At 38.6% G+C, this 21364-nt stretch overlaps 1 protein-coding gene across 2 annotated transcripts in view; it reads right to left on the bottom strand.

The window, feature by feature from the left end:
• The window catches only part of asic2 (acid-sensing (proton-gated) ion channel 2), a 336573-nt gene that overhangs the window by 314043 nt on the left and 1166 nt on the right, over positions 1-21364 (bottom strand). The window contains exons 1-2 of one of the 2 annotated variants that reach the window (XM_044099871.1): positions 18536-18754; positions 17351-17970 (exon numbers count right to left, since the gene is read on the bottom strand). In XM_044099871.1, the coding sequence (XP_043955806.1) occupies positions 17351-17923 (573 nt within the window). In that variant the 5' untranslated portion in view covers positions 17924-17970; positions 18536-18754. Of the gene's footprint in view, positions 1-17350; positions 17971-18535; positions 18755-21364 lie in introns of those variants that run through there. The other variant, XM_044099872.1, reaches the window with a different exon arrangement.

Here is a 21364-nt window from a genome sequence, read left to right as displayed (position 1 = left end):
TCATGCAGATTCTTGAAACTGAAATTTACCCAGCAAAGTTTTAAACTATTTATTTTTCTTTGTGTAAAAGGGGGCATGTAGCCTGTGCAAGCAGGTTGTGTTTTCTTACCATTGTGTTTATCTAAATTCAGAAGCTTTAAGCCACATGTGTCAAACTCAAGGCATGTGAGACAAATCCAGCCCACCGTATCTTTTTATGTGGCTCTTTAGACTCCAGACTCAACACTAAGTGTGCTTAAATATTATATTATCAAATCAATGAAGTTTTTATCTGTTTACTGCCAAATCATATCAATCAGTCCTTCCAGTTTCTTGAAAATTATTGTGGAAATTCATGCAAAATTAACACCCTTTTTTGTACTAATACATAATTTATTATTTATAGTTTATTAAAATTTTGTCAAAAACTAAGCAGCAGCCTCAGCCTTAACTGATGTCAGATTAAAGTCCATGATCTACACAGCGAGTAGCAAAAAGTCGCACTTACAGTCATAAATAAGCACAGAAATTTCCAAATTAGTACCACAAACACTTTGATTTTTATTGCAAATAGATCACAAAAAGTATCACAAGCTCCTGGAGGGACTGAAAAGATGTTCAATAATATTTAATTTTGAGAATTCATTGATATTTTAACAGTTTAGCAGGTTTTATTAATGCATTCAGGCACAACCAGCCCTTTAACCCTTTAACTGCCACCCCAAATACTGTCACATGCAGGTCAATGGGTCGATCAGGGCACCGGCAGTTAAAGGGTTAAGAACATCCCTGATCTTGATTTGATATTGAAGTGAAAAGGAGTTTGACGCCCCTGTTTTAAGCAGATAATTTTCCAGAAAGAGAACAGAAATCCCTTGAATGGTTTTTAATCCCACAAGTGAGCATTTACTATGATAATAATAATAATAATAATAATAATAATAATAACAACAACAACAATGGGTGAGGACACACACTGTTTGTGCAGGCTCTGCTTCATTTTCTCCACTGCCGACTGAAGAAGCAGTGAAGCTGTGAAAGCAGCTCAATTGAGACATTATCAGGTCTCAGCAGAACAAAACCTTAATTTTTCACAAACAGCAGTAAACAACTTTTCAGGGCATGCAAGGAAAACAGAACAAGGATGGTGCATTTTTCAAAAGACACAAATTTCTTAAAGAATAATCTCTGGTATTTATGATACAGCAGAATAGTAAACAGCATCACAGCATGTTATAAGTCCACAAAAAAAACCCTTAAAACTCCTTTATCTGGAATTGTTATTAGTAACTAAAGTTAAGGTTAATTTGCTAGAAACAGAATTAGCTTTGGATCTTGACTCGTTAGCTTTTAAATTAACTCCAGAATAAAGCAGTATATTATATATCCATATTTTTAAGAAGGTAGAAATGTAGAATTCATCCACTTTTACTACAAATACTTTAATATGAGGGAGAAGCACCTTGTTTTGTTATATAGAGTGCACACTGCCATGTGAGCAGATCTCAGCACAAAGCCTGAGGTGGTGGTCTGCCACAGAGGAGTAAGGAGATTCCCCTTCCTTCTCACTTCACACGTCAGCTTGCTGTTACCTAAAAGAGTTCAAAAGTTCACTGCCGCTGCTGGGCGTGAGTCACAGGTTGACGACGGTGAAGACAAAGAGGTCATGACCGACTTTGTCAGCTGGTGTAGACAACCACACTCGCTTCACATCAAAACAAACAAGACAAAGAAGACTGTGATTGAAAGCTGAGGAACGGTGATACAGGTATCTCTGGTCAAGTCACTAAAGAGACAAAACGAGGTCAGTGTTGCCCTCTGGAAATGGATATGAGCCACACTGCAGTAAAATAGTACAGATTTAGTATGCCCTTGAGTCACCCTTATGCTTCCTTAAACAGGTTATGATGGGGTGTTCATTGTATTTTTTCCACAAAATTGTTCTTAAATAATGAGATTTTAGTTTGCTCAGTTCTGCCTACTTTGAGCTCCTTTCAGAATGAGCATCTTGTCACTTTAAATCCAAATTAGCTACAGCTGGCTGCACCCTCCACTCAGCATTTGCACTCACATGTAAAAAGGGCTACAAACAGATGCACAATTACACACCTGTACAACTTTGAAAAGCAGAAGCAGAGTCTCCTGCACAACTAACAAAAATGCAGCAATTCTTCAAATTCTTCCACTAGTAATCAGGGTTTCCACCACTGTATTATAAGCCTGGCGGGCTACCAGGCTTTACTTGTGCCCCACCAGGCTGAGCATTGTTTATTTCATTTTTAAGGGACTTTATAGTTTGTGTTCAGGTATTAGTCCTCCAATCTTCTAATAACACATAATTATCAAGTGATATTTAAAAATTTTCTGGCAACTTTAACAAACTTTCAACTCAAAGATACAGATGAATTACTGCCTTAGTGCCCTAACCACTGGGCTTAGCAAGTTTTCTGGGGAAAACCCTGCTAATCTTTTTAGCCATTATTTAAAGAAACTAAATTTTCAGCTGTTTTCTGGAAGTTTGTTCCAGATTTGTGGTGCAGAGAAGTTGAATCCTGCTTCTCCATGTTTGGCCAGGCTAAAGGTCGGCACAGAAGTATTAATTATGTCAACTTATTTAAAGATGCCCCTAATACAGCCAAACACATAATTGCTGGGTTTAAGATGCAGGCTGAGAAACTAAATGAATGATTCAGTATCAAGCATCTGCAGAGCTTGATGAAATACTGAGCAGGTGATTCAGACACTGATTAACCTGTGTTGGAGTGTGAGCTTATCTAAATCAGTGAAGACACACACTCATGAGGACTTTTTCTCCTGCTGCCATCACTCAAAATACCCATTACGCCAACATGCATCCAACCGTAGAGGCACCACTCTTTCCAACGTGTTTTGAAGGGTTTTTTTACGCTAAATCTCAATTTTTACAGCATTCAATCTTTTATCAGCATACTTTTTATTTTAACATAGCTCAACTCAATTGTATTTAGACAGTAGTCTTTCAAAAAACACAGCTCTATATTTATTTGAGAGACAGATTGTGAAGAGAATCAATCCAACATTGGCCCTATGGGGCCAATGAAAGTGATTTCCAGTCATGCTGTCCTGCACACAAGCATCATTTTGACAAAAAGGCCGAACATTGTCCTGACACCGATCTGAGATCCTTTCCATCAGCACAGCAGTCCTACCTGCAGACAGGGAGGGGAGGCGCTGGCGGTAGAGCTGTCAAAGGGATATCTTGACAAGTTTTAGCCTGGTGTTTATTTCAGCAACAGAAAAGCCTCAGTGTGTTGGGAAAATGCAGGAGCAGTTCATAAAGCAAAAAAACCCCTCTGTATCCTGCAGCATACAGATTTAAAGGATTTGTGTTGTTTGTTCAAGAATTCAAACAATAAAGTAACTACCAATTAATTATACGATTCATTTCATGTTTATTTACAAAACTCAAGCCAATCCAATCCCAAAGTGAGCCAAGAACCTCGAGAAGTAGAAGTGACAAAACTAAATGACAAAACTAAATGACAAACCTATGTCTCACTTTCCATTAAAGCAGTCTGAAATCTCTAATGCCCAGAGCACACAGCTCTCAGGTGAATATGGATGCTAGGATCAAAAGAAATCCTGGACAGCTTACAGAGATTAAAGAGAAAAAGACAGCTGGACAAAGGGAGTCTGAAAGAGTCTATCAGCCTGTTTAGAGCAGGGTTTTTTCTCCCTCGACCAAAAACATGTCTAGTTAGAGCATCTAGGGCTCAGTGAGCTGTAAACTTCCCCCTCTGGACACCCCAACCCTACTATTAGTTAGTTTGTCTTATTTCAAGTGTACTAAGATATTTACACTAGAAACTAGACAGAAAATACGTGGTAAGATTTGTCTCTCTGCAGTGTAGTCCTTCAGGATTAGTAGTGCAAATTTCTTTTGTATTTTCTCATTTTTTAAAGGTTTCAAATGACACTAGTTGCCTTCATTTGCAATAGATTTGACTGGAAATGGGAGGGAAGAAATGCAGGGAACATCTCTTGTTGTGTCCTTGAGTAAGACACTTCACCTGCCCTGTTTAGTAGTGAACCAGTAGATATAAAAAAATCTTTACATTTTGTAAAGCAGCATGACCTTGCAGACACTATGCATCCATTATGTCTATGAATGCCTCAACAGCAGTTTAGCAGTGTATTGTAAGTATTATAGTCACATAGCTTGTTCTCCAAATGACAAAGACTGCCGTGGAAATAATAGTTGACTCAGTCCAATATACAGTGCAACATTTTCCTGCCTTTTGACAGTCAGCAGTAAGAATCCACATAAATTACTGTCAAAACCAAACTAATGCTTTGAAGAGAATGAGTCAGTCCAATGAGATCCATAGTAGATTTAGACATTAATATTTCATACCAACTCAAAAAGATTTCATTAGAGGATGCTACACTTTAAGATGCACTGAATTGAATCAAATCTGCTGTACGCTTCAGGAAACATTTCACAGTCTGCGCACAGGTAAACAAATTACATTCTTTAAAACAATCATTAATGAGTCATTACCAGGTTACTGTGGAGATTAATGACAGGCTAACAAGCTAACTAGGCCATCTGAATTAACTGTGTTGGAGGACATCAACCCTTCTGGACGGGAGTCGGACATCGCTGCCCTAGTTTATGTCAACGTCTGAATTTAAAAAGGGGGAAAAAATACTCCCTCAACATTTAGTCTGATTAAAGTCAATAAAATAGAATTTTTCTGGATATTTGGAGGCATATGGTAATGAGAGGACCAGACTGTGACGATCAAATACAGCTACACTTTCACAGGACAATCAGTGTCTTTTTACTCATAAACTTGATCATTTGGAAGGCTTAATGTCCATGGATGGGTGACACGTGTTTTACACTCACCGGCCACTTTATTAGGTACAACTGCCTCCAATGTTGAATCAGCCAATCAGATGGCAGCAACTCGATGCATTGAGGCATGTAGACATGGCCAAGACGATCTACTGCAGTTCAAACTGAGCATCTGAATGGGAAAGAAACGTGATTTAAGTGACTTTGAACGTGGCGTGGTTGTTGGTGCCAGTCTGAGTATTTCAGAAACTGCTGGTCTACTGGGATTTTCCTGCACAACCATCTCCAGGGTTTACAGAGAATGGTCCGGAGAAGAGAAAATATCCAGTGAGCGGCAGTTCTTTGGGGCAAATGCCTTGTTGATGCCAGAGGTCAGAGGAGAATGGCCGGACTGGTTGGAGCTGATAGAACGGCAACAGCAACTCAAATCGTTACAACCGAGGTCTGCCGTCGCCTGGTCTGATGAGTCTCGATTTCTGCTGCGACATTCGGACGGTCGGGTCAGAATTTGGCGTCAACAACATGGAAGCATGGATTCATCCTGCCTCGTATCAACGGTTCAGGCTGGTGGGGGGTATTTTCTTGGCACAATTTGGGTCCATTAGTACCAACTACCATGTCCATCCCTTCATGGCCACAGTGAACCCATCCTCTCTTGGCTACTTCCAGCAGGATAACGCACCATGTCATAAAGCGCTAATTAGACTGGTGGCAACACTCGCTGTTAAAATTAACCCAACGACTCTGCTGATTAACGTGACTCTCTTTAATTTGATTTCTTGAACAATGAGTTCACTGAACTCAAATGGCCTCCACAGTCACCAGATCTCCATCCACTAGAGAACCTTTAGGACACATATGTCAGAGTCAAGGCCCGCGGGCCACATCCGGCCCGCGAGAAGATTTTTTACGGCCCCTGGGATGGTCTTGATTTATTATTAGAACCGGCCCGCATGAAAAAAATATCTTCCTTATTTGAACTGTAAGTAGTTCTTTAAATGTTCTGTGAGATGATGTACTTACCCATGTATCCATAACAACGGAACTTTCAATATCCACCAAGTTATTAGACATTTTGTCAGGCTAACAAAGAGCAGTTGGTGATCTATTCATGTACGATACTTGCTGGAAAGTGCAACGCTCTTACCGTTGGAATTTTTCCACTTAGCGCCACGTGTGGCGGAATTACGGTACTGCAAATTTAGATGCGTCGCCGGCGACACGTCCGGTCTAGAAGGGTTATTAGCACAGCAGCATAACTGTAAAATTAACTTTCAGATACCCATCAAAAATGGCAAAAGGAAGGTGGACACTGAGAACCGGGGATTTCCTCAGCTCAGAGCTTTACCCAACATTGATGAACTTGTGGAAAAGATGGGACACCACCAAGTATCACCTCAACCTCAAACAAGTGAACATTACTGTGCAATCACATATTTAGAGTTTTACTCAGTTCAAGTTTAAAAGTTAAGTTTAATATTTGTTTTCACTGCATGTTACTTCTCCTTGATGAAAGTGTTGTTTTTGATTAATAGATTTTTGCACTTTTTATTGTATTTCAATCCAATTATATTTTAAAAATAATTCAGTTGTGTCTGTTGAAAATTAAAGATTACTGACAGAGCCATAAGAAAATATTGCTTTATTTATCTGATCATATTGGAATATATTTGTTAGGTTTTCAGTAGGTTCAATAAGGTTCACTAAATGAGATAAATTGAACATTGATTAACAATGTCAATAAATCATTATGTCTAAATGATGAAAAATATTCTACTTAGGTTTAAGACTCAGTAATTCATTAGAGATAAATTAGTGATAAACAGGATGTATAAAAATGTTTGATGAAGTGATGTAGATCAACCTGAAAATCTAGTTTTAATGTGTCTTTTTGCATGTGGTCCTTTAACCAAGTCTAATGCAAAAAACATAATGCTTGTTTTTCATTGAACAGCAAATAGTTTTCACGTTAACATAACCAATTTTGGCTATAACACCTTCTGTTATTCTGCTAATCTATTACACAAACCAAAATGAACAAAAATCAGGTAAACATCCTGCTCCTTTAAGCCTGATCAGGCCAGACATTTTATCATCAAGCTTCTATAATCTGGCATCGCAGACAGTTGCAGAAAGCTGTATCCATATTGAGCCGTCTGTGCCAACACTCCAGTTCTTACTAGCTGATAAAAAAAGCACAGGTTTCTCCTGCCAATCCAGGACGTTTTAGGTGGGGAAACGCTCGTGGGTGGTGGTGGCGGTGATGCTTTCCATGCCCTTTAAAATACCGAGTCATTACGCCTGCTGGGAATCCAAAATGCCACTATAATGCCACATCAGCTTGATGATTAATACAGTACATCCACAAAAATCTAGTGTGATGCACTGGGCTTTTAAGCGTTGAGAAAAGAAAACCTTGGAAGTGCTAAAATGCAGTTAGTGAGACGGAGACGGGAGGAAAAGGCTGTGGAATACTTACATAATGGGTTCCTGACATCCTGCTGCTTGCTATTGGCTGAACCAGAGCAAATCCAGCCAATAATCGTTCACTAAAGTGCTAAGGCCACAGGTTGCATGTACCAGCTAATTACTAACGCTGTAACCAGCCAAAGCCATTATACTGATGGTGCTGCTCCAACAAGGCTTAGGTCAGAGCAGGGGATGAGCAGCTAATTAGCTTCTGTTTTATACAAGATCTGGCTGCTATGAGGTTACACATTAAGCCTGGGAGCATGGGAGCATCCTCCCTGCCCCGCTTATCTCAAGGGGTATTTTTACTCTTACTACAACTTGCAAGGAGAGCCAGGGAGGCAATCCAAGTTGATACACTGTGGCAGACATGCTGATTTGCTTTGTTGGTGTAATCAATCAGAGTTTAATCAAGCTGGTAATCACACTCGGCAAAAACAAACTTGGTCCATGGAAGTTCAATAAGGAACACACCATCTCCTTTCACTGATGCAATCACATCAGGAGGCAGGATTATCAGTTTTAATTCACAGTGGGTGGTCATGGGTAGGTAGTCTAGTAAAAATATATACTTATATATATTTAGACATAGAAAATATCTTGTGCCCTCTTAGCAGCAACTGTTAATTGACAGGTTTCTCTTCAATTCTTCAAACTTTGATTGCTCTGAATCTTGCCAACTGCAGCTAAGACAGACTATCAGGTGGAGAAACATCCTTAAAAAGGAAATATTGTTTATTTGCCATTTTATAGCACAATTATTCTGTATGTATCAAAAAACAATTCAAAAGAAATGTGACTTTGCGTCACAGTCGTATCGGACGCTTTGAAATTCAAATCTTACTCTTCAAGAACTGAAGATTTATAAAATACTTATTTTAAAAGGTTAGAACAATTTTATTCTGATGTTCTGGTGAACTGCCAGGTAGCCACTCCCCTCTGCTCCATCTTTCTGCAGCGTCTCTGCTTGTTAGTGATGAGAACCAGGTGGACTCAGTCTCCTAGCAATCAGAGAGAGGAGGTACTTTTGGTGTAACTGACCCGACACTCCTGTCTGAAAAGGTGCCACAGCATGAGAAGCAAACAGTGGTGGTAGTACATGTAAATTCAGAACGGTGCAAAAGTTTTCTACAAACTGTGAAGGGCAGCCGGTAAGCCTCACAATGCTGTTGCTCATTTCCTGAATCTCATTGGAGCAGCACAGGGACTCTGATTGATTGTTGTACTGAACAGTTTTAGTATTATTGAAATCAAGTGAGCAACTTTTAAAAAATAAAATAAAAAGTACTAATAATTATTGTTTGTGGTAAAAAGTGAAAAAGAAATAAATATGCCAATTTATTTATTGGTGTTGAATTTTACTATAAAATATTTGCTATTTATTATACTTTTGGAATAATTAGTTTAAAGGGGTGGAAATCTGTTTGGCTATTTTACAATGTATTTATCTTGTTAATTTCAGATTGTAATAGACGTGTTTCTGTTTCTTTTGAGGTTTTTCACCTACGTGAAAAAGGCTACATCACTATGGTAACCATCATACAAAAATAAAGATGGATCATCTAAATTGAAGGCTCTTTGAGTGAAATCTAGTTAAAAGGTTCATCGTAGAGACTATCCCTTTCAAGTGGGCAAGCGTACAGTAAAGCAAACCTGACAAAACTTGACATATAATATAAAGGATTTTCGTACAGTTTGAACTGTAAACATTAAATTTTGCTCATGTTTCTGGTTTTAGAGCTCTAGCCAGAGGGATGTGGCTACATTTTGTGCCGAACATATTTTCTTTTGTGCATGACCTGAAGCGCTGTACTATAAACTCTGCCCTTTTTTCCTGAAAAAATTAAATTTAATTAAATAACCGTCAGAAAAAAATCACCATAATTATTGTTTGTGGTAGAAAGTGAAAAAGAAATAAATATGCCAATTTATTTATTGGTGTTGAATTTTACTATAAAATATTTGCTATTTATTATACTTTTGGAATAATTGGTTTAAAGGGGTGGAAATCTCTGACTATTTTACAATGTATTTATCTTGTTAATTTCAGATTGTAATAGACGTGTTTCTGTTTCTTTTGAGGTTTTTCACCTACGTGAAAAAGGCTACATCACTATGGTAACCATCATACAAAAATAAAGATGGATCAGCTAAATTGAAGGCTCTTTGAGTGAAATCTAGTTAAAAGGTTCATCGTAGAGACTATCCCTTTCAAGTGGGCAAGCGTACAGTAAAGCAAACCTGACAAAACTTGACATATAATATAAAGGATTTTCTTACAGTTTGAACTGTAAACATTAAATTATGCTCATGTTTCTGGTTTTAGAGCTCTAGCCAGAGGGATGTGGCTACATTTTGTACCAAACATATTTTCTTTTCTGTATGACCTGAAGCGCTGTACTATAAACTCTGCCCTTTTTTCCTGAAAAAATTAAATTTAATTAAATAACCGTCAGAAAAAAATCACTCGAGGTGTATAAGAGCCGTGTAAGAATGGAGTTGACTGGATGTCAAAAACATCCCTGGATAATTCCTGCCTGCCGTATCCATGAATTATTTCTACTAGTTCATTCAACTGGAAGTCAAGGCCTGCTTGGTAAGCTTCAATTTGATTGGTCAGTATGAGAATAATGCAATGCACATTTTCATGAATAACAGGAACTGCTACTCAGCTAGAATTGTTGCTCATTATGAAACATTTAAAATGTTCCATACATACTTGCAACACGATTAAAACCGATTAAATTAGGTTCTTTCAGTTGAAGAACAGGTTGTAGAGTTCTTTTCATGGGCATGACTGATGTGATATTTGACCTATTTTATTCATATTTCAGGTAATAAACAGAATGTAATTTTCCTGAATAATTCTCATCTTTACATATTTAAAGAGTCTGAGACCTTGGGTCATAATGTCAGAATAAAAGGCTGCAGCAATCCTATTTTTCTAACAGAGTCCGCATCACTTCATGGTTATTTATACCTGTCATTAATAACAAAAGACTCATTTTCACATTTTTTACTGAATGATGTTTCAATTCATGAGTTATTCAAGATATGGTTGAATATATATAAATATTTCCTCATGTTTTAAGTGCTTCCTTAATAATGCAAGTTTTAATACAACTTTGCATTAGAAGTGTCATTATTTACCAAATAATGCACAGTTGGCCATTATAAAGGACTTTTAATGCAAGTTTTAGTACAACTTTGCATTAAAAGTGTCATTATTATTTACCAAATAATGCAAAGTTTGTAATGTTTCTGACTGTGTCATGTCAGGCTTATGCACAGCCTTTAAATAAAGTCTTACCGTTATTTGTAGTTATGTCAGTGAAGAATTGTACAAATAACTGTTTCTCAAACATATTCATGTCGCTTGCAGATACAAAAACCGGAAAATGGAAGCGAACTAGTAGGAACAAATTAGCAACACTGCTGTCCAAGCACATTACTGCATAAAACAAAGTTGTGATGAAATAGTTCAACCCAGTCTGGTGTCCAGAAGAACAAAATGACCCAATTTTCATTATGTGGCTGCATTAATGAGAGCTAATTTCGACACTTTGGATGAATTACATGGAGCTTTTAGCTGACGTGGCCATTGAAGCTTTACCTCCTAATCAAGCTGACTCTCCCATCGAAAAAAAGATTAATCACCTGATCCCTGTGAGCCTGTTTTGCCAAAACTTCTGTTTTCCTCAACATCACATGATTCCTGCCTGTTCCTGTGAATTTTTCCTTTTGAAATATGTAACCTCATTCAACGGGAAGGACGCCTGCGTGGCCTTAGGCCGCCCCTTACATGAGCCTGACCTCTGGTGCATTTCAAGTTTTCATACCATTTCAGTCTGTAGCTAAAACATTATTTAAGAATGTTTGCTTTTTAAAACCATAAAATATGCTCAAACCAGAAACTAGCCCGTCTTCTATTATAATATTTTTAAAAGGCTTAACAAAGATTCTCACTGCATAATTAAAAACCTATAAAACCATATACAGAAAAAAATAGAGGGCTTATAGTAGAGTTGGATGTCATTAAAAAAAATTGCAATATTCTGCTGAAAATTGAAATCTGGACATTAATTATGAATAACTCACACTTTCCCAACATTTTTTTTTAAATCCCTATGACTCAGAGTTTAGCATCAATATGTTCAACAGGTTTGAGCATAATAAACGGTTTGCATTCATGTAACTGACTAAATATATTATTGATATGCAGAGAGCTTGAAAAATAATCACCCAAGCTCTTTGCGATTACTAATAATTGTGGAGCTTGGGTGTAATAACCCAGCAATAATAAGCTATTCTTATTTGAATGTTTGTCTGAACAGGTGCTTAGTTAAATATTAACTTTTGAATTATATAATTGTCTAGCTTTTTTTTTTCTAAAACTGCAGAATGTAGAGGCAAGAAAAGCAACAATGAGAGTTGCTTTCTTAGCACTAGAACCAATGTTTATGCAAAAATAATTAACTTCGCATGCATGTTTACTCAGCATCTTTAAGGTTTATTTTTAGCAATGGTTGACATAGCAGCAGAATGTTAGTTGCAATGATTTCTGGAGAAATAAAACTGATATTTTCAAGTAAATGATGCCAGGAACCAAGCTATACTTAAAGGATGTTATTGTTAGTTTTAGCTGAAAACAATCAATAATTTCTAATAAGGTAGGAACTGACCCATGGAATATTAGCAATAGTCCTTTCTTTAAGTGTGACAAAATCATTTAATAGTATCTTATTTATTTATTTGCTTTGTTAATCCACCAGCAACTTTCTCAATAATGCACACTCTGTCTTTACTAAGCTGCACTGCAACAACTCAGGACAGTTTCAGAGAAGTTGAACTGAAGGTAAGAAAAAGCTTTTGACAGATATTCTTTGAGATGTGCCCTCATTTCTTAAGCATCCTTCAAAAACAAGTGTACTAAAGCGCTCATTTAGGAAGAGTCATGTCAAGTAGGTCTGCGAGGCATTCACGTATGAACGCAAATTAAAAAGGAGCGGTCTGCAAATCTGAAAAATGCTTAAAACTATCCAAGGTGACACACCGCACATATTAGTGGGAATGTGCACAGTATTTCCATTTCCCTTTTTGTGCAGTGCAATGCTCCAGTTCCATCAGTCACATCACACAGACTCCCGCGTCCTCATAATCCTCCCCACGGTCATTCATCACAGTGCCACTCAAACGCTGACTCGGGTCCCTGGAGTGTCATGCTAATATGCTCTCTCCATGTGTGTGTGCTTATTCATGTTCACATGTACTTCAGCAACACCATTTTTCCCTGAATTTAAGCTCAACTGTGGCCATGAATGCCTGTTTTTTGTTTTACTTTCCTCCAAAACAGATATGGAAATATGAAGAAATGCTGCAGAATTCAAAGAGAGTAAAGACGGGAGAAGTTAATAGACGGAAGAGTGGAGGAACTCAGCAGCAACAGGCAGAGGGCAAAGAGGATGACAGTCCCTTCTAGTAGCCTCTCTGTCAACATGATTATCTTTGAACATGGTTTGCGGTGAAAGATGTGTCACACAACATGTAAGATTGTTGCTAAGGGGGAGTTAAATGGAGCCTCAATGGGCTACATGGGAAGACAAATACAGAACAAAGATAGATTTGCACTAACACTCTGGAAATGTCTTCATGAAAATCCCATGCTCTCCTGACAGACGGAGCCTGGTGGAGTTGCTACAGCTCACTGCAGTATGGATCAGCCGCAGGGCAGGCATCCATCTGAAGGCGTGAATTGATCATCACTACAGCCAACGTCTGATTCACAATTGTTGTTTTTCCAATTAGCTTCACTGAATTGAACAAATCTCAAGATAAAACATAAAGTCATCAATCCAGTAGTAATTGACTCAGACCCAGAGGCTTTAATGACTTGAATTTGACACGGTTAAGGCACAATAATGCCACTGATCCACTTCGTCAACGGCAACAAGAGTCCACTGCACAAAACACAGAGCAAACCAGAGGACAGCTTCATTAAGCTGCTTACATGTGGATCAACTGCTACATGTTTCACTGTTGCATATTGCTGGGTTGACGCACAAAATTCAGATGGGGGTAAGGAAGTGGATTTCTCCGGTTCAAAACAAAGCAAAACGGATCACAGAGAGTATGCTAATACCCTAAATGGGCCGGAAAAGACGAGGCATCTCAAAAATATACGCGTAAATTTAGGATATGACCCATATCGTCTCGGTAAATAAGACCTATGTAGTCTTGAGGATTTACCCAACATCCAGGCGATCAACATAACTAGCTGCTATACGATGAGCCAGATGGAAACTTTCAAAAGTCTGGTAGCATACAATCATTTATTTTCAGGTTGGGTCAAATTTAGGGTCAAAAGAAGCATTAAATGGCTGCCGACTTATTTCTGTCCAGGTGAGTAGTGAGTTGGGCTTTTTTAAATAATTAGTCTACGACAACAATGCTACCGCTAACAACAAGCTAACCCATGTGCTTGGATCTACTTGTAAATAATTAATTTAGCTTCTGTAAACCCAAATTCATGCTGGAGTTGGATATTAATGTGGAGTCATTCTGCATTTCTAGAATGTAGGTCAAACATTCCCAGTGATCTACAGAAACCCCATTAAAACACCGTGTGACCAAGCTCAGGAGCAAAAATAATATATCCTACCTTGCATATGAATGATAGTCTTTCTAAGTAACAGTCCAATAAAATATAATTTAAATGATGCGACTGTTAGAAAGTGGTTGCTGCAAACTCTGGCGTTGTTAGTTTCTGCACCACCAGTTTTTAGCTGTAGATTGTTGATCCACTTTTAGCATCTTTTTTCAGTAATTTATTTTAAAATTAACTCCGTTGTGACCAACTACCTTCAAAGCACAAAAAAATAACGTTAATCTTTCTCTCTATTAAAACGGTTGGAACAACCATACAGGACACAGACTTTAGGCATGTTGATGCTGGATCAACAGAAGTAAACGGGCTGCATTTACGTCCTGACAACCATCTGCATTGAGTGACGTCGGTACCACGTCATCTGCAACCCAGCAATAAAGGTTCAATAAAGTTTAGCCAGCTTGATTTTGTGCGATTCTACAGCCACAAGCTTGCAGTTTAAAAAAGGTTAATGAATGTAAGCATAGAGACAGAGAAGCATGGCTATATGACTGTATCACTTACGCCCCCACGGACTCTAAATCATCGATGGATGGGTGCATGCACGCACAGAAGCTGCGACTTACTGTATGGAGGATAGAGAGTCCCTGCTGTTTCCGTTGTTGATGTCTGCTGTGGTAGCAGCACTGAGTCATTTACTCACTTCGTGTTGTGCTGCTGCTTTCAGAATAATGCCTGCTTGTCTAAAAACTAAACGTTTCTGCAGAAGAGAAAAATACTATAATATGTATCATATGGTTGCTTTACTTAGGGAAGCATTAAGATTTGATATCGAAAAGGTTGCAACATCTCTTTAGATTTATCAAAAATAATTTGCTTTTTTTATTGGCTCTAGTGGCCTTTATTTGATAGTTAATTGACAGGAAAGTGGGTAATGACAGAAGGGGAGGATATGCGGCACAGGTCGCCAGGCTGGGAATCGAACCTGCGATAGCCGCGTCAAGGACTAAGGCCTCCATACGTGGGTTGTGCTTAACCCCAGTGCCACCACAGCACATCCCAACAAATAAATTAGCTTTTGTGAAAAGGTTAAATCTTCAAAATGCAGCTTGTTAGGGGATGTAAGCATGTTGTAAAGCTCAATGTTCCTGCTTGCAGAGTTTGTTCATGTTTTTAATCTGAAAAATCCAAACTTACAACTCTAAAGTTTGTTCCTGTATTTTAAAACATTCTAGGCATACGAAAGAACACATTTACACTTAAACCTGCTTGAATTGTAGTAACGTCTTATCCAGAGGTTCCACAAATTTTGTGGAATCTGGACTAACTTGGATGATGATTGTTTCAAACTGTAAAGTAATAAGCTATCAATTTTTAGAAAATGAATAAAGTATTGTAAACTAATTGCAACTTCTTTTGGAAACTTTATCTTGATAAAAAAAAAGGGCATTTTCGACCCCGTTACATAGGTGTGGTCAGAATTATTAATTACTAGCAACTAGGAACAGTTTTTATTTTATTTGTCATTTCCATGGAAACATCACAAACATCACATTTTGTGTGATTTTATCATGGGGTCTAATAATTCTGACCTTAACTTCAAAAGCAAAGCTCCACCAAACGGGTCATTGGATTTATTAATGCCCAATTTATATATAAGTTAGTCTAAATTCAAAACACCGATTGGTAAAATATTAAAGGTAAGATGTGATAAAGCAAAGTAAAGCTAAATGGTTTCAAATTATTATTAATCAATGTGAAAATTACTGCATTTATCAAACATTACAATTTTACTAAGCAAAATGGAAGGATAAAAAAAAAAAATCAAACCTTTTTCCTTGCGTTATATTTTTGTTACATAAAGTAGAGATTTTCCCGTCATTTTTAACCGACATGTTGAAAAATGACTAATATTGGCCGCTACCGATGTTAGTGATTATATACGATGCATTACTAATATAAAGAATTATTTTTAAGTACAAAAATTGCATCTATCTTATATCCTGTTCTTAATGCAATCACTTGATTTTGTGCCTTCACTTCACTATTAACTTGAAATAAGAAGAAGAAGAAGGAGAAGAAGAACTATAGCCATCAAAACCTGCCCCTAACAACTAGAATATATATTTCAGAAGCAAATCATTCCCAGATTCAACATTATTCAGGCTGGCCACAGATATTCCCATTTCAATCTGCATGTTAATGGTTTTTAAGAAATGTCATCCAGCAAACCAGTGGTACATTACAATACTATAGATTAAAATATAACACTCATACTACTATTGGAAGTAGACCTCTAAAAATAGCCTTGCACAATCCAACTATGTTGCCCTGATGCAACATCAAACAGAATTCATGGCCTTTAATGTGAAAACAGGAGCAGCCCAATACAGAAAAAACTGACATTTTCAAGTTTGAATATACACAATATTGCAAATAAATTAAAAACCCACAGTTGATAAGGTACATTTTTACCATGGGTTGTGCATTATGTGTGATGTGTGCAAGAAGAGATATAGTTCTATATCACATAATAAAATTAAACATTTATCAAGTCACAAAGATGTATTAGCAGCAGAATAAATGCATTCCAGCAGTATGAAACTGTGCAGCTTTTATTTAATGTAAAGTGTGAATATCTGTAATTACATGCATATATTTCACAAGCATGTCTTTATTGCTGCACAAATTGCAGAAGTTGTTTTTATTAAGTTAATGGGAACAAATGAGGCATCAAAAGTTTTAATATTTTCCTCTGCAGCCTACTAATCTTCAGTTCCATGAGCATCTCGACTAATCACTGCTGGACTCCATTAACCCTCAGTCTGAGGGAGTTTAAGTGTGCAACAAGTGGATGTGAAGCACCAAACCAAGCTGGTGCCAGAAACTTGTTCACTTCGCTCTGGCATAAAGCAAGGCTTTAATTTTACCCTCAACAAAAAACAGAGAGCAGAAATCACAATCTGCACAGCAAATACTTTGTTTTCTCCTGCAAACAATCAAGCTATGAGGAAAACACCATTTGTTTGCTTCAATTTACAAACTGAAATAAAATCCTTCACTGCAGAAATTAAAGTAAGTGCCGTGATGTTTTGAAGGAATTCACAATAGAAATGGTCCAGGAGAAAACTCAAATTTTACTCAAATGATTAAATTACTTCAGATTTGTTGCTGTTCTGCATTTGCCAGAGAACCAAAAAAGATTATTATTTCAAAGCTGAGGACAACAAGACAGCAGCACAAAGTGTTAGCAGAACAAAGCTTAGCAAGCAGCATGTGAAGCAAAACATGAGAAAACCAGTTAATAGACTCCCAGCTGTGCATCGTGGGAGGAAAAGTACTGCTATCAGCATACATCAAAACTTTTTATTTGCACTAAAAACTGATCATGCACCTTCCACAGGTGGGAAACTTTGGACAAAGTCCAGCAGAGGAAAAGGAAAATGGGCATCACTCACAGTTTTGAAGTCGCTATGGCTGCAGTCCTGGCCTTGGTATCTGCAGTAGAGCATCATCTCCTCGAGGTCATGGCCGACCCGATCCATGAACTCCTTCATGTTGAACGCCTTGGCCTTGTAGGCTGTGAAGTTGGTCCTTTCCTGCAGAAAAGCGAGCACATCCGGCTCTGCCAGGTGTGGCTGCGGGATGGCCAGGTCCACGTCCAGCAGCGCCAGCAGCTCTCCAGCGTGGTACAGGTCGTTGCTGGTCAGGTGGCTGAAGCGGTAGATGTTGAGGTTACAAATGGTGACGGCGGGGAAAACCAGACTGCTTGATACCACGGCGTCCACACTGGTCAGGTGAGGGTAGGAGAGGAAGTATGCAAGCCTCTCTGCGCTCTCCAGAGCGAACAGTCCCAGGCAGGCCAGCAAGGCTGCAGCCCAGAGCAAGCGGCGAACGCCGGTCTGACCATATGGGAAGATGAAGCGCAGGCCGTGTAGCGTGCTGGTACTGGCGAAGGCCTGCCAGGAGGTGGGGCGCAAACTGGAGCTCTCGTGGCTCCCCTGACTGCCACAACCCTCCTTTAGATCCATGTTTATCCCTCCTCCTGGTCAGCCAGGGAGCCTCTGTGGGATCACACCTGAACAGAGAGACGAAGCATTATTAGCTATACTGTAAAAGGTAGAGATTCGAGGCAAACGCAAACAGAAAACTGACAAAGCAGCAAATTTAAAAACAAAATGACAAACAAGGGGTGAATAAAGCGAAAATCTGAGACTTTAGGAAGTACCACAGAGAATCAGCGAATGAGGAGGAAGATGCTCCCTCAGGACATCCCTCTCCTCTCCACTTCCACTCTTATTCACTCCCCTGAACTGAGAGTTACTGTGGCTGCCAGCCCGCCTGTGGCTTCCACTATACCCCCAAACATCCACACACACCCAAATCCCAACATGCCTCTCCTCCTTTTTCATCCTCCATTGCCCCCCGCGGCTGCTCGATTTCATTGACAAAAATAGCAGAGTTAAGTCCTGTGTGACACTCTGAGGAGGAGGTGATAGTCACTTCAGCCGCGAGAAAATAAAAGCAGCCCCCTGTGTATACAAAGTACCGGCTCATCTCCATTCAGAAACACTATGCATGCAAACACACGTCAAGGCTTCTCATGTTCTCCGGTGCCCTCAACTAATGACAAGCCAAAGCACCTCTCTCTCGTTCAGCCTAGCGAAGAGACATCCAGCTGGCGTGAGTGTGTGTGAGTGAGCCTGACAGCACACGTGTGTGCGTGTGTGTGTGTGTGTGTGTAGGGAAGACAGAGGGAGAGCCGTTGATGATCAGAGCCGCCGGTTAGTCTCGCTTGTCGATCCAAACTCCTCCTGTTTTCCTCTGGCCAGAGACATCCGCTTTACCTCCTCTTCCCTGCTCATCTGTGGCGGCGGCGAACAACAGCCGAGCCGGGAGAGACGCACACACCAACACACATGCTTTACACTGAGCCAGAGCAGCGAGAGAGAGGGAGAGAGGAGAGACAGGAGGGAAGCCAACACTCTCCTCGCCTGATCTCCCCAAAGCAAAGTCTCTTATTGAATATGTTTTTCTCCTCCCCCGCTCGCATTTGTCTCCGTCTTTTTCATATTTCCGCTGCTAGCCGCCACAAAAAAAGGAAAAAAAAAACCAGAGTGACGGACGAGTGGAAAACGGGAGACAATCAGCTGGAGAGACACATTCAGGAGAGGGGAACAGTGGTGGAGTGGGGTAGGTTGGGAGGGGTGCATGTCATGGGTGGTGAAGCAGAAGTGGAGATGGAGGAGTAAAGGCAGGGAGATCTAGGTTGAGGACAAAAATAAGACAGGAAACTAAAAAAAAAAAAAAAAAAAAGGGCAAGCAGGGAAATGTGGTCACAAGGATGTCACCCAAAGTATTCAGACCCACACACAGAGGTGAGGGACACCGATGTAAACGCAGTAATGGGAACACACAACGTACTTGAGCCCAGATTTGTACATTGAGTTTATATTTCTTAGACTATTCATAAGAAAGAAAACAAAAAGCAACCCAAGTGAAGTGATACAAGGAGACTTGAGGAGGAAGTGGTAAGACAGAAATAACAGAAGAGCGTGAGAGTGTTAAATGGTGTTAAAGAAGAAACAGAGCTGCAACACTACAGGTAAACAACGTAACCATTACAAATGATTTGAACTGGGGGAAAAAACATCTGGATGTAGGCAATAAAAACAAAAAACATTGCATTAATTATGAGCTCAAATTGATAGGCTCAATAGTAATTAGAAAAAGTACAATACTTAGGAATATGTATGCAAATCCCAAACAGTCAATTACTGCCGGAGGTCTGGAGCCCATTGATAGATGCACAGTTTCCTTTGCTGCTGCTTGTTTTCATGATTTACAGAGCGGTAAACAGAAACAGTTTACAGCTCTGTTAATACTTTCCTTTTTAAGTTGGTAAAGCAACTTTTCAAATGGCGAAAAACAAGAGAACATGTCATTCAAGTAAGGGAGATGTTTTCCAATCTTCATCAGCTAACAAAAATGTAAGAAATGGTTTTACTTTGCATTAGTTTTCTAAAGGTTTCACTCTGGAGCCTTTGATCAAACCAAGACACTGAGGACAAAATGCTACAAAATATTTGTGTTTTACTGCAAACAGACCCTCGATAGATGATGGATCTCAGACGATGCCAGATAATTTTACTTTTGAAGGCAAGGTAATTTTATTTATGTAGCAACAAGGCACTTCAAAGTGCTTTACATCAATTAGAAGGAAATACAAACTAAACAACAAAACCAAAAGAAAAACAAAACGGTAAAAGTACTGAACTAGATATTGGTTCCCAGTGTTTAATAAGAATAGGTAGACAATAATTTATAAACTATGGATAAGTTAAGGGGTTTCTCTGGATTCTGGTAAAACTAGATGTTGGTTCCAGTTGTTCTGGGTTGAGTTCTAGATTTATACAAAGCTAAATGTTGGTTCTCCAAGTTTGATTCTTGTTCTGGGTTGTTACTTTCTAAGTTTGTTCTACATTTGATTTTATTTTTTTTTTGTGATAAAAGTAATAAAATAAACTGTTGAGATTTCGGTGCCATTTATGAGCTGTTGAATATCTTGGCGACATTTGATAAAAGTCAACACAATCATTTTGAAGGTATTCCAACAGAAATAATCTACAGTGCAACATGTATTTTGATGCACCATGATGTAATAATGGAGGCAGAAAAACAACAGAGCAGAACAGAGGATAAAGAGAAAATCCATCAGAGTGGTGGAACAACACAACTCCAGTGTTCAATAACTCTGTAATCAAATTGGTGTGTGGTTCCAGGGCAGACATCTTGCCAGTATCTGCTCTTTCACATGAACAATTACACCCAAACTCGATTTATCAAATATTAAAATTCAATTAACTCTCACACAGCCTTTTTTCTCCACTTTGCATTTTTGATCTATGTCCAGAAATGGGAAAGTGGAAAACATAGCTTTTTTTCCATTTCATGTCAGACTCAAAGATGAATAACCAAATAACTATATTTTCACTTTTGGATTTCAGTCCCATCTGTCGATTGTCTACAGCTGTTTATTCAAGAGCAATTAAAAATTGCATATGTCTCAAATACAAAAAAAATATCACGTTTTCCATCAAATCCATTGTGGCAAGTGCTTAAATTCTGACTGACAATGACCTATTATCTTGTTAGCAATTGGAGTTTATCATAGTTTGGTGGCGTCTTTTTCTCTATATGGTTCTCTGAAAAGTGATAGGACCGGGATGGGGATATTCTCATGTCCAAATATCCAAAAAAATTATGTTTTTAAGTAATGTGTAGCAACTTTGTCTAGTAAGAGCACCACAGAGATGTCTTTTTTTAACTTGTGATTTTATTCTTGTTAAAAGAAAGCCCACTTCCCTGGATGACAAGCAAAGGTTGATTATATATATATATATACGCATACACCTTGCAATGTCCGTCCAAGAAACAGAGGCTTTATAGCACTCGTCCTCTGTCTTTGCATC

Source organism: Gambusia affinis, linkage group LG19, assembly GCF_019740435.1.
Source record: "Gambusia affinis linkage group LG19, SWU_Gaff_1.0, whole genome shotgun sequence".
In the NCBI taxonomy this organism is placed as follows: domain Eukaryota; kingdom Metazoa; phylum Chordata; class Actinopteri; order Cyprinodontiformes; family Poeciliidae; genus Gambusia; species Gambusia affinis.
The sequence above is the reverse complement of the archived record's forward strand: the minus strand, read 5'-3'. Positions and strand labels throughout refer to the sequence as shown.